General features: G+C 38.3%; 1 protein-coding gene across 1 annotated transcript in view; it reads right to left on the reverse strand.

Annotated features, from left to right (window-relative positions):
• The window catches only part of LOC117303992 (cell death abnormality protein 1-like), a 47,499-nt gene that overhangs the window by 11,507 nt on the left and 21,326 nt on the right, over positions 1–14,666 (reverse strand). Inside the window, exons 4-8 of the mRNA XM_033788464.1 lie at positions 9,501–9,669; positions 8,354–8,544; positions 3,611–3,713; positions 2,327–2,460; positions 1,988–2,093 (exon numbers count right to left, since the gene is read on the reverse strand). Of these exons, the coding sequence (XP_033644355.1) occupies positions 1,988–2,093; positions 2,327–2,460; positions 3,611–3,713; positions 8,354–8,544; positions 9,501–9,669 (703 nt within the window). The remainder of the gene's footprint in view (positions 1–1,987; positions 2,094–2,326; positions 2,461–3,610; positions 3,714–8,353; positions 8,545–9,500; positions 9,670–14,666) is intronic.

The following is a 14,666-nucleotide window of genomic DNA, read 5'->3' on the forward strand; positions in this document are numbered from 1 at the left end:
TAGTCACAGCAAGTAATTCAAAAAATAATTGAAATGTCTGTTAAATAGTTCATCAAAAAGGTTCTCTCTTTTAAAACTACGATTTTTTTGACTTCCAGTAATCAATTTCACAATTAATTGAACGGTGGTTTGAATAGTTCATAAAAAATATTGTCTCTTTTAAAATCACTATTTCTTTGTCTTCCAGTAATTAAATTTCACAGTAATAATTGAATGGTTGTTTGAAAAGTTCAGGTTGTTTTTGTATTAAGGGCCTTGTCACACGAGGCAACTTTTGCAGGTAATTTGGAGGCAACCACTTGCAGTGCATGTTACGGTACAACTTTGGTAGCACATGAGTAATATGTTCAAACACTGTCTTACGATTCCCAAGAAAACATGAGAACATTCAAATGTGAATGGATTCTCTTCTAGGAACTGGTTGCCTGTATACTGTTTTGTGTGACACGGACCTTAGGTCCTTGTCACACGTGACACGGCCCTTAGGTCCTTGTCACACGTGACACGACCCTTAGGTCCTTGTCACACGGGGCAACTTTTGAGGGCAAGTTGGAGGCAACCAACTGAAGTGTATGCCACAGGACCACTTTGGTAGAGCATGAGTCATTCTTCAAAAAAAAACGTGTTCCAGTCCCCAAGAAAAATATGTGCACATTGAAATGTGAATGGATTTTCTTCTTGGAGATTGTTTTGCACTGGCTGCCTTGTTTGACATGGCCCTTAGATTGAATTAAAAGATTAAAGTAGTCTCATGCAAGAACATACACATTTCAACAAAATGAACAATAATAATATGGATTACGAAGAAACACAAAATGAGAATGGTGACACTGATTTTTATGGCTGGGGTGGAGAGAGATGATGGGGTGGGGGTGGGGGTGGGGATGGATTGTAAATGTAGATGCTAGAAGATGGTTTTACAGAAGAGAGACTGGGTTGGGTAAGAAGGAACGAAGACGTGTGGGTGATTAGAGAAAGGGGAGGGGGTCACAGAAGGGGTAAGAAAGGCATTTGCGGGAAAAGTGTCTTAAAGGCAGTGGACACTATTGGTCATAACTCAAAATAATTAATAGTATAAAACCTTTCTTGGCGATGAGTTATAGGGAGAGGTTGATGGTATAAAACATTGTGAGAAACGGCACCCTCTGAAGTGCCATACTTTTCGAGAAAGAAGTAATATTTTCCACGAATTTGATTTCAAGACCTCAAGTTTAGAACTTGAGGTCTCGAAATCAACCATCTAAACGCAAACAACTGTGTGAAAAGGGTTATTTTTTTTCCATTATTATCTCGCAACTTCGATGACTGATTGAGCTCAAATTTTCACAGATTAGTTATTTTATGCATATGTTGAGATACACCAACTGTGAAGACTAGTCTTTGACAATTACCAACAGTGTCCACTGCCTTTAAAGGCACTGGAGACTATTGGCAAATACTCAAAATAGTCATTAGCATAAAAACTTACTTGGTAACGAGCACTAGAGAATTGTTCATAGTATAACACATTGTGAGGAACATCTACCTTTGAAGTAACGCACTTTTTGAGAAAGAGGTAATTTCTCACTCAAATATTAAAAGACTGAAGCCCTTTTTGTTAGGCATCCGAAAGCACATAAGTTTGTGCAACAAGGGTGTGCAACAAGGGTGTTTTTTTCTTTCATTATTCTCTTGCAACTTCGATGACCAATTGAGACAAAATTTTCACAGATTTGTTGTTTTATGCATATGTTTGGATACACCAAGTGAGAAGACAGGTCTTTGACAATCACCAAAGGTGCCCATGCCTTTAATTGTCTTATTCATAAACAGTTCAAGAGGTATGTCTTGGAGATTGGGTAAGAGAAAGAAACAATGCACTGACTTGAGTGATTGGTATAAGAGACAGAGGTGATGGGGGAGGAAAGGATGGTTGAAAAAGAAGATGATTTGTTCAAGATGCTCTTCAAGGCATCTCAAGGATGTCTCAAGCTGTTCGTAGTCTTACCTACAAGACGGTTTCATGATCCCCTTCAGCAGTTGACACTCACCGCCGTTCATGCAGTAATGTTCGTATTTTGGCCCACACGGCTCGGTGTGGTCGTCCATTAAAGCTGAGTAGAAACATAATCGGAAATTAAAATGAGGTCTCAATTTGCAAATTTAAAAAATACAAATAATATATATTTTTTCAACAGTCAGTCACCACATAATGTCCCTCAGAAACATAAACATGGGATTTCATTTTTGCAAAATAATTTGTAAACTCCACTCCCTTGAAAGCAGTTGTTTACGGTTGTTTCCCAAGAGAGGTGAAAGGTCAACAGTAAAATGTCACTGCTCTTACATTCACAGTTTGCTCCCCTGTGACCCTCATCGCATACACAGCGGCATTCTGAGCTATCCACGGCACCATTCTCTCCGCAATCGATGGCACAGTCTCTCCTTTCGCACCGCTCACCGCTGAATCCGTTCGGACAACTGAACAATTGAACAAAAGGGAGAACAAAAACATACTTTGATATTTTTTTATACAAATAATGATGTCGAAAAATAGTTAGGCCCAACGTTTTGACCTTAGCAGAGTCTTTCTCGAAGGCTAAAAGAAATAGCCTGGATTGTGATTGAATCTCACAAACTTCTCAAATTGAATATACACGAAGCAAATTATACCGTTCGAAAATGGCGAACGGGTAAAATGCAGAAAAAAAGAAAGAAAAAACTGAAATAAATAATTCCATTTTTTTAATAGGTCCTACGGAACTCGCTCCATTTCCATCGATGTATTACTACCGACAAAATCATAACCGATTCTAAATAAATCCATCAGCGTATTTCTATTTTCGGACTAACATCTTACAATCCACCTCGAATGTTCTGAAAGAGCCCCCCCCCCCCAAATCCCCGTCTAGGACTGACGGCTACCGATCCTTCCCGTAGACGGCGCCCACCTCCAGCCCCCCCCCCCCCCCTCACTCATGACATCATGGTTGAATATTTCAACTGATAAAAGCCTAAAGGCAAAGGAGCTTTTAAGAAGCGGACGCTAAATTAAAAATTGTGAATCCAAATTGAATTTCCTGTCGATTTCATATTTCTGAGTAGCATCTACTCCTTCATTTTTTACAATCCAAAATATCACTAATGGAATTATTGTGTCGGGGTTATGACGATTAGTAAAAAAAAAAAAAAAGGTTGGAACTTAATGTGAATCCCTAATCAAACATAGCTTTAACTCTAGTGAAACTGCTGAGAGAAATAACCAATTCCTAAACATTTGTTGATATTATAAAGAAAATGGTCGATTACAAGAGGTTGGTTTAAACGAAGTACAAAAAATGTGCAGACAAAAACTTCAATATTGTGAAACGTCAATAGTACAAACCTACCATCACCAGGCATACTAAAAACACAATAATTATTTTCCTAATTGCTATTTTTGATTGATACAGAGAAATAATCTCTGATATGGCGATCTTTTTGTGCAGTCATTCACTTCCATGTACGCAAAGCAATTGTATCAAACCGAGGCTGAAAGGTAAACATAGTCTGGTCTCATTATGGGTTAGTATCAATATCACCAATAGGTGAGCAAGGAATACGACTGGTTATTAGAAACTGGCTTTCATACCCGCATAGTAGAATCAGCTCTCTTGTCTTGGGTTCATCAACCTCATAGCATGTTCCCCCGTTACTGCAATAAGTACCTTCATTACACATCTCATCGGCGGTGCCTTAAGGGGTTACGAGAAATGAAGTCAGGGATTAATACATATACATCTTCAAATAAAAGCCGCGTGCAAATTGAGTGGCTAGTGATGTTATCCTGTTGCGTTTAGAGTCGACTGCAATGTTGACGTACGTCTAAATGAATGACTACACTGGATGAAGGCTGCTACCGCAAAATTATAGTCTGAGTGCACAAAATGAAGGAGTTCTGGCAAAGGACGTGGATTTCCAATGTAGCCAGAAGCATTAGGCTAGCCATAGCCGCAGCCTAATAAAGCATCACATCTTTAAAAAGGCACGGCATTTGCAACGAGGCTGTTTGATAGCATGCATCGCCCTCAATAGCTACATCATGGCAGCCCTAACCCCGTTCAAAGAGTTCAGAAGGCTTCAAGGGAAGCTTTGAATGGGTGACTTTAAGGAGAGTTTCCAGGTTTCCAATGTTTTACGGGAATAAGAGAAGGAAATGACAGGGATGATTGGAAATGAAGACAGGGCGAGCGGGATGGGTGAGATATTCACAAAAAGACACGAATCAGACTTCAATAGTGTGAGATGGTGAGAAGAGTAATAAAAACAAACTAGGAAATAACGGTTTAGACATAAACTGTTGTTGAATTGCTATACTTAAGGATGCACTTTGTCGCTATATACCGTGGCCATGCAGACTACTCTAAATGGGCTGGTATTCTCTTAAAGGCAGTACTCAAAATAAGTATTAGCACCAAACCTTTCTTGGTAACGAGTAATGGGGGGGAGGTCGACAGTATAAAACATTGTGAGAAACGACTCCCTCTGAAGTAATGTAGTTTTCGAGAAAGAAGCAATTTTCCACGAATTTGATTTCGATACCTCATATTTATAATTGGAGGTCCCGAAATCGAGCATCTGAAAGCGCAAAACTTCGTGTGACAAGAGTGTTTTTTTATTTCATTATTATCTCTCAACTGCGACGACCGATTGAGCTCAAATTTTCACAGGTTTGTTATTTTATGCATATGTTGAGATGCACCAAGTGGAAAGACTAGTCTTTGACAACTACCAAGTGTCCAGTGTCTTTAAAAGAAAAAACTAAATGTGGAATATTGGAGGTATAAAGTATTTATTTAGGCAAATCAATATGGATGGTTGGACTTGGCAAAATGGAAGTTTTCAAATAGGACAATATTTGAATTATTATTTCTCTTGAGGTAAAAAAAAACTAACAAGAGGTAAATGCGAAGACATTTCACAATCATTTCAAGATGATGCATCATTGTTCCCAAACCGAACCACAAATCACGACCAACTATACGAATTATTGTTGTTCCCAATGGAACCACCGTTTCACGACCAGTTACGATTTATTATTATCCACAAACCGAACCAGATTCACGACCAATTACGAATTGTTATCATTCCCAACCGTAACCACAGATTCACGACCAATTACGAATTATTATTATTCCCAACCGAACCTCAGATTCACGACCAATTACGAATCCCCCCTCTGTCATGGGGTTTTGATTATTGCCAAACAGACTGATATATGATAGCTCAGCTTTTGATAGCTCTTCCTCAATGATTGCTTTCCTCTGAATGACGTCGTCAGGGTCTAACCGACGGAAACATTTGCTTCTTTCCTTGATGTTAAAAACACACGACGTGATGAATGTCTGATTGCTGTTGTCATTCGTCTTTGATTACCTCCAAAGAGTAAATGGGGATGGGGGGGATGCGTTTTAAGGTCAGAGGAAACTTCTTATTTATTCAGCAAGGAGGAATTTTGTATCCAGGATTTCTTATGCTTAATATGTTAAGCCAACTATGGGATCTTGTCTATCAATACATTGGCATGTCTTTGGTTTCCTGTGAGTTAAAATTGTGAACATGCAGCCGAACGATCGAAAGGGAATATTATATTGAGAGGCATATAAAAAGTGTTATTTTCGAAATTATCTGGTAGAAATTTCTGCACATTCCTGCGAGTGAAAATTGGGAACATGCAGCAGAACGATCGAAATGAAAAAATTGTCAGAGGCATAAAAAGTGTCGAATGATGGGAACTATGTCTACATCATGGTTTGCTTGTTTCATTTGCTACAAGAAATTGTAGAAGGGATGTGAGATGCTCAAGACAAAATTATGTCCACGTAAGAGCAGTAGTAGTTGAGCGAAAGGAAGGATGTCTTTAGCCGACACCTTCTCGGGAAACTCTGATCTAAGAGCAGTTTGTTTTTATAACACCATTTTTTTCAAAAGTCTAACAATATAGTTAATGGCAGAATCTTTCTCGGAGGCTAAATGCTTGAAGGACTCTGAATGCAAGAAAGGCGAAATACTCTTCTAGTGTAGAAACGTCAGGCCATTAACTATTGTTTGCATTTCTAGCCATCTTTTGGTTGGTAAGCAGTTTCCAACAGTTAATTCTTTTTTCTTAGAAAAAAAACTGTGCCGAGACAGAATGTCAAGCAACAAACCACAAGGAGAACAGTTCGTGGCAGAAATGTCGAGAACCATTTTTGTTGCTGTAATATATTAACATCGCCTTGAAATGTTAATTACTATGGCGTTTAACGAGGACACAAGATGTGCGTCAATTCAATGAGGCAGAACTATAGTCAACCAGTCATTTTTTTTTTACTGAGAGGAAAATATAAATGTTGATGAGGATTTAGTAGAGATGCAGGAAAGAAAAGAGGATGGATACGTGAAGAATGTATAAGAGATGAATATATAAAGATGGAATGGTAGCAAATGCAGCGCCTTGTGAACGAAGCCAGGGGGTGTAAAGAGCCAACATGTCCCCCGTTGTTTTTACCGTTTAGCCCCTATAGCTGATGATCAAACAACCGGCCCTATAAAGACGCAAAGCTCACTCAGCGACACTACAAATTATACCTACACTTCGCTGAAACAAAATAAAGTTATTGGGCAAAAGAAATGTGAATGGTTCAAAGGGCAATTTTCTCGTTACAAGAAGCCATTTTAGTTTTTTTTCTGATTCATATCGCCAAAACGAGGCTAGAGGGTAAAATTTGCCGCTACATAAATATTTTGGTGAAAACTTTCTCGTCTGACCATTCACAAATCTTCAAAAAGAAGAAAACATCCCAAAGTGAAACAAATGGCACAAAAAGTCGACTTTTAAACAATGTATCGGAACATAAATATTAATTTACAAGTGTTTACTTGTGAATATTGTATACATTTGTTTCTAACAAAAACGGAATATTTGATGTTTACGCTTGGGATGTTTTCTTTCAAAGTTAATAAACAGCAGTTACGTCCAATCTACTTCAATCAACCATGGCCCAATGTCATGGCTCTGCTTACCGTAAACAAGAATCCTTGCTTTGTAATTCTGCGCTTACGTCAAGCACATTTCAAGGATTAGCAGGGAATTTGTGCTTGTGCGCGTGCTAACTTCACTTTTAAAATAGGATTTTTTTTCTGCGTACATAGCTTGCGCAGAAATTCGGCGCTCGCACAGTAAGCGGAAAAGGGAAAAGGTGCTCGTAAGTGCAGAATTCGGCGGTAAGCAGAGCCATTAAATTGGGCCAAGTTCTACAATCTACAGCAGTGTATGTAAGCAGGTGCACACTCTATCTGTCTAAAAACTCAAAAAGCAAATTCCTTCAAGAAATAGGGACTGTTAATATTATCTTAGTATACCGCCTTTTTAGTGTCTGTGTTTCCATCGACATAAAACCTAAAGAATGATTTCTGCTTTTGTTTGGTTGCTGAAATAGGTCCTCCGCCCCCATTCAAATATTGTTTACGTGTAAAGGGATAATTTTGAAAGTGTGGTTGAGCCTTTCGCTCGATGTAAACATTAGATGAGTCCCAGCACAATGCAAAACCATGAAGTAGAGAGAGACAATTGCATACCGTTTCCAAGTCAATATACAATCTTGCAAGATGTTTTTTTGTCTTGACATAAAGCGAAGGAGTTGTTAGTTTAAATTAAACCAGCTTTTCTGTTAAGTCTGGAAGCTTTTATCTATAAAAGAAAAACAGCTACGTCTTGCCACTCAAAAATAATAAAAAGTTAATGTGGTATTTTAATTCTACGAGAAAAGAAATTCTTTTACTGAAATATTGTGGTCATCTTTCACCACTGCAAATTTGATGATCGATGAAATGATTTCAAAACAGATGAGGGAAGTGAAAAAATGAAACCTGTTTTAAGAGGTTGATATAAACAATTAAAAAAATTGTAAGCCGGGATGTGGAAAATAGTAAACAATTGTTTTTACACTTTGTGAAAAATTCATGTTAATAATCAACATGCTAATTTGGTTGAACTGTAACTTTAATTTGAGTATTAATTTTTTTTTTTTTTTTTTTTTAATTTGAGTGTTTGTAAGTACTAACTAACTGACATAATTGATTTAGTGTTTTCCATGCATTGTTTTTCTAAAGTTTAAAGACTAAATTATTAGTCATTCAGATGCAATTCTAGTTGGAATGCATTTCGTATGAGTAGTTCTGACAGAATAAAAACGGACTCTGACATTACGTGGGTAAGAAATTGACACTTGGAGGGTCATCTACACAAAATCGTTCAAAAACGACTGGGGAGGAGTCTACGAGAAAAAAGGGGAGCGATTTGATTGGTCGAGAGACATTAAGGGAGTGATTTGATTGGTCGATTGGTGTGCACCTGCTGTGATACCGCCGCCATCTCCTGATGACAAGGCTAACTCACTGGAACAAGTTTCCCCATAATACCCAGGCTCGCACTGACAGGTACACATGACCGGGTCCAGGGTGCCGTGGTCCGGGTCGCACGTCTTGTCGCACAGAGTCTCGCACGTGTCTCCGGTGTAGTTCTCATCGCACACACAACTGCACCTGTGAGGGAGAGAGGGGTGAGGTGGGGCGGGTGGAAAGACAGACACACAATATACAAAAATATGATTAGATAGAAGTCAGCGAATTCCAAAATAAACCATGCCCGGTAAGGGCCACATGGTATCCCCAAATCTTCCCATATGCATGTATGTAAAATGCATTATTTGTAAATTGAGCTTAACCGATGATTTTGATTGGAAGATCAACTCAACTGTCATCTTAGTGACCTGTACTGAACCTTCATAATTTCGATCGGTAGTCAACGAACCACCACATCTAGACAGCTTTATGAACTGGAATTAATACGACGGTCATTTCGCGTCATTGCACGTCAATGCTCCAGCACTGTGTACACGGCAAATGCCCCCTCAACCCGAGGGGCAGCATATCACGATGGTGTTCCAATAACTGACTGACGTCACCAATATCCCGGCAGCCATTTTGTTTTTTTGACACCGAAATGGGTGTCCAAATCAAATAGACTGGTGCTTTTCAAATCAGTTTGATGTGTATAATTTGGGTAATTGGTAACAGGGTAACCAGACCAATGTTCTTCATTAAAAGAATGAATGTTTCCATAGCCAAATATTATCTGGAAGGGAATGTTGTGAACGAGCAACTCCAAATTATACTGGTGCCACTCAAAGCCAAAACCGTGTCCAACTAAGCTGCTACGGCTATGGCTTGCTCGTCCCATGAACAAGCGTTGAAACACATGAAACCATGGCACCATCCTTAGCAACAGCCGCAGCCAAACCGCCATTTTGATCACAGTCCAATACTCCACACACATAGACCCTTTTCGAAACCACGGCTTTGGCTTTGGATTCGGCTTCAGGTTTGTTTTCTCACCTGGAGCCCTCAGCGTGTACACAAAGCTAGCGTGAGCCAAATCCGGAGCCGAAGCCGTGGTTTCGAAAAGGGCCATATAAATATTTGCAATCTATATGACTTACTCGTCCTGATCCATCCTGCCATGCTCCCCGCAGTCTTTGCTACATGGTTGGCCTGGTGTTATGACGAGTAGAGGGATGTTGCACGATAAACCATCCCAGCCCGTCTCACAACTACACTCACACCGTTTCACGTTCAATTCACCATTGTCGCAAGTCAGTGCGCAGATTTCTACAGGAAGACAAAAACCCCAAAAAGTCAATATTCAAGACTAAAAGAGAATGTGCTGCATTTCGTAAAATTCACTTATTCTTTAACCTAAACATGTAAGGTTGGATAAGTAGATTAATGTTTTTGTTTAAAACTAAGCATCACAATTCTAGAAATTGAAGGTTTGTGGCGTATATGAATATACTTATCTTAGGTGGTTATTAAACAAGCAAATAAACAAACAAACAAACAAACAAACAAACAAACAAACAAACAACCAACCAACCAACCAACCAACCAACCAACCAACCAACAAACCAACAAACAAACAAACAAACAAACACCTCAAAGAAACACCCCAAACAACAAAACAACACCAACAGCAACTAACGTTCCGAACAGTATGGTGTGATCATCACCATAATTATAAACCTCACATGTTAATAGTAGATAAAACTGGAAACAAACCAATTTAAGATTTGACAAATCCTCCTCCTAAAACCTGGCAAAGATTGCATAACACAAATTACACGATCTCCCTCACCTTAAAAAAAAAAATACGTGAGTCATCCACCAGTCGCATTATCCATCTGAGTGAAGATCAACAACATTATTTTCTGAGATCGGAACCCGTTCAGATTGGATGATTACACCTTGTTGAGGCGTCAGATTTAATTTAATCCACACTGCGTCAAGCGAGGTAGTCGGGGAAATCATGCTCGTTAATATTTGGCGGGAAAAACCAGCCCAAATATTCACACATCGAGAATAAAGTGGCGCGAAGTGTGGTGGTGTGCAAGCTCTGCATGCATGCTCTCAAAATAGCACCTAAATTTAAGCGGTTTATATTTCGCAGTGGAGTGTGGTTTATTTATTTTTTTAGATTTGGAATTATTTGGGGGAAGATTTTCGTCAAGTTGGGGTGTACTTATCGGCAACATCTTCGGTGGAATTTTTACATTATTAAAATTCATTTGATGCGCCTCGTTTGTATTCACAAACTGAAATTTATTTTGGTTATTATCCACCACAGTGGGTATGGATTTGTAGTGGGAGGGGAGGGGGCTATTGGGGGGAGGAGGGAGGATGGGGAGAAGTAAAATGTTTTTCTTTGCAAGTGTCTTGTGACGGTAGCCTTGAAATGGCATGAGTCATCCAGTTATCGGTATAATCCTTAGTTTGTATCTTCAATAAATATCCTGAATACATACGTTGACTCGATTGCAATATACAGACAACCATCCAACACCGGAAGAAAGTGAATACTTAATCAGGGAAACACATTGAACCTCGCACATGTTTTTTTTTTTTTTAAATAAAACCTGTAAGTGTCCAAATCAAATTAGACTGGTGCTTTTCAAAACAGTATAGATGTGCATCATTTTTCAGACGCAACACGGGAACCAAACAAATATTCTCAAGAACGACATCGAAGAAGTTTATCTCGGTAGCCATTTTGTTTTCTCACTGACTTCTTTTATCAGATTGATGAATCAAACCGGGATGGGTGTCCATATCAAATTAGACTGTTGCTTTATAAAACAGTAAGACGAGTAGGATTTCTTCGATGACAACACGGGAACCAAACAGAATACTCTTTAAGAAAGACATCTGAAGAAGTGTCACTCCTCTCAAAATCACCAAAGACGGTGAACTTTCAAAACTGTCACATCATCCAGATGACTTTTTAAAACTGAAGGTAATCACCTCTTCTTTAAGTTTTCGCTAGAATCCAATAAAAAGACTGCTCCGCTAAACAATCTCAAACCCCAGATAGACTTCAATCGATGCTCATTAAGGGACTGAGGTATAGAAGATGATCTGTAATTTCATCATCAAGTGTCTTTGAGCAAGATCTACACAGTATAAGACGGCCAGCGTCCTCAACCTCCTCAATGCAGCCTGGAGGAACATCAGCGAAGCCTCAGACAACATCCAAACATGTCTTGAACTGTGAGATCATCTTATAGGAGACCGGGGGAGGATGGGTGCCGGAGCATGCGCCACGCCTTAAGGGCTTCTTCCTTCTTCTTCTTCTTCTTTTTAAGATGAATTGTCCTACAAAATGTTCAATGAGGTTGTTATAACACTTGCCTCAGGAGGGTGGAGGGGGGGATGGGGAATGTCGGGAGATATGCTTATCGAAACCATGAAAACAAATTGCTAAACTGGCACAAAATAAAATGGTCAACGTTTTACTAAAACATTCTCCTGCGTGTAGTGTTACATAATTCTGTAATTATTTTGTAACAATTTATTAATACCTTGCAGTAATTTCTTACTATATTTTTCTGAGTGAATATCGAAACATCAAAATGAACATGTCATAATAATTGTTTGAATAAATAAATGCAATTTCCAATTAAACATTTAAACAGTTTGAATGTAGGTACATTTTGGGTGAGACTATGGGGAAAACACAAGTTCTGGATATTTGTGTTTCTTAAATCTAAAATTAATAGAAATTATTAGCCTACTTCATAACACTTTTCGAAAATAGTTTATAGAATATAATATGGATTATTTCACCTCAAGGGAAACTTAGAGTAACTTGGGGATTGTGGTGGAACAAATACCAGTTGACTAGAAGATATATATATGTTTTACAAAAGTCTATTAACACGCAGATTAATTTTCATATTTTTACCTAAATGTTCACATTCCAAGTCATATTACACAACAAAGAGGGTTTTCATTAAATTCATTTTGTAATAATTTCTCAGGATTTCCGCTTCAACTGATCACAAAAGGCCGAGACTCGTTCCCGAGCATCAGATCAGAACAGAACTACCGTCTTAAAGAAAAAAAGGAAGCAACCCCGGGGTGTGTATAAGAAGTGGAGCGAAATAATTGACAGATTTCGCTCCCAGGGGTTCCCCGAATTAATCTATTTCGTGCCTCTAATTGCGTTTGCCGCCAACAACAATAATTTCAACATTATGTTTTTTAAAAGAGGAAAACGAAAGAAAGGCAGTTTTTTAACCCAAGGTTTCGACAGACAATGACAAAAAGCGACTACTTTTCAATTACAAGATTTGTGGACAAATACTAATGGATCTCTGATGGGGATTTAGTGGACATTTCTTTAGTGTGTATTCATTCCGCGTGGTTGATTTGATTTGATGGTTTGGTTCAGTGCAAGTAAACAGTAAGCCAAGACGCTTAGTGATGTGACATCATTTCATTTCAAGAGGAATTCCAGACACTTCACGTGAAGGACTGTCCTTGACAATGATATCAATTGTACAATATTCAGACATAAATTTAAAGAACACTGACTATGAAGAGTCATTCTTGCTTGTAAAGAGTGCACAATTTTATGTATTATAATGAATTGTTTGGGATGTCAAGACTACGAATTATTTAGCGACTTTTTTTTTTTTTACAAGTTTATTTATCTATTCAAATGTCAAATTTGAAAGGTGTACTGTATTTAAGTTCTCATATAACAACAATTCATGCTTACTTAAATCCACAATTTTGATTTTGATTAAAGGGGGGTTAGGGTATGCACCACTTTGGTAAGATTGCAAATGACAATTTGTGTTCACATACATTGTACTTAACTTGCATGGTATAAAGATAGTAATAATAGAAAACCTTCCTTGAAATAGTGACTGTTATTTTAAATGTATACTTTTTAGGAAATGAATAAAACAATAATTAGTCTTTTTCGGGCGTCAAAACCCGATGTGTTAAACCAGTAAATGGGGTTTTCACTGTATTATCATGTCGCTGAAGACCTGCTTGAACGAAAATGTCAAGTCGTGAACTTTGCTGAATTCCACTTAAAATGTTTTCGATGAATAAGGAAATCGAGTCATATGATTATGAATAGGTTTCAATTGTGTAAAAAGAAACAATTTTTTTGTATGCCCTTGTCCAGAGCTTTTCTGCGAGATTTGCGAAAAGCCCCGTTACGTAATCACTCTCAAAACGTCATAAGTAGATAAAGCCGCTTTGTTGCAGCGTGGATGTATAACAAAGCAAACTCCCACAAATGACGTCAGCGGCATTGTCCTTTGACGCCCGCTCTCAACGGCAGAAGTGTTTTTAGTTTTTTCAAAAAACCTTTAGGTAGGGGCCTGATTTTTTAGTCGATAATTACGAAAAGTTCAGAAGTGTACACATATCAAAATTACATTAAAATGGTAAACAAGTGCATTATAAACAAGTAAAAATACAATTTCTGTTGAAAACATTCCGCTCAGGTAGCTGTTTAACATTTCATAGGTTTGTTAGTATGTCATGTATATGTTGGGGATGGGTCACACATAGTGCGAATACCGGTCTTTGAAAGTTACCAATGTTAAACACGTGCTTTAAGTGAATACTTTCAATTTCATGAAGAAGTTTACACGACTTTTATATAAAACATAATACTTCAGAACATCAATTTCATCATCACCAGAAACACTCTTCTGAATCCAAGACATGTGCTGAGACGATGGTCCTCCTCCTCCAAAATATTAATTTAGTCTTAAAAATGAGCCGTAAGCACAACAATGCCCGAGGTGATATCACGTAATCGATATAGGCGAGCGCGAGGTGTGACGGGGAAGCGACCGGTATGGAGACAAGTTCGTGACTTGGTGCGTCTATACTCCCAACGACTCCTCTTAAGTCAACATTTCCTATCGACCTAAATCGATAAGATGCGCAAGCTGCGATAATTCATCTCTTACGATCCGCATCATCTTTGCGTTAGTCATCTCTCTGAGATGCTTTTAAAGTGTAACTCGGTTTAAAGCAGTGTTATAATTACTTAAATGTTATAATTTATTTAGTTAAATCCCGTGTTTCAGTTACATTCTGCAACACCCGGTTATGTTTCCTGTGTGGATTAACAACGATGCATGGTCTGATTATAGGTGCCAGACTACCTTTTCCCTGAAAGTCTTTGTCATAATTTTTATATTACGTGTATAAGCACAGATACTGCTAAGAATAGCAAAGGTCGTGGGTTCAAATCCCAGCCGAGTAATATGCATGTGAATTGTGTTCACTGAACTCGGCAT

The sequence above is a fragment of the Asterias rubens genome, chromosome 20 (genome assembly GCF_902459465.1).
Source record: "Asterias rubens chromosome 20, eAstRub1.3, whole genome shotgun sequence".
Lineage (NCBI taxonomy): Eukaryota > Metazoa > Echinodermata > Asteroidea > Forcipulatida > Asteriidae > Asterias > Asterias rubens.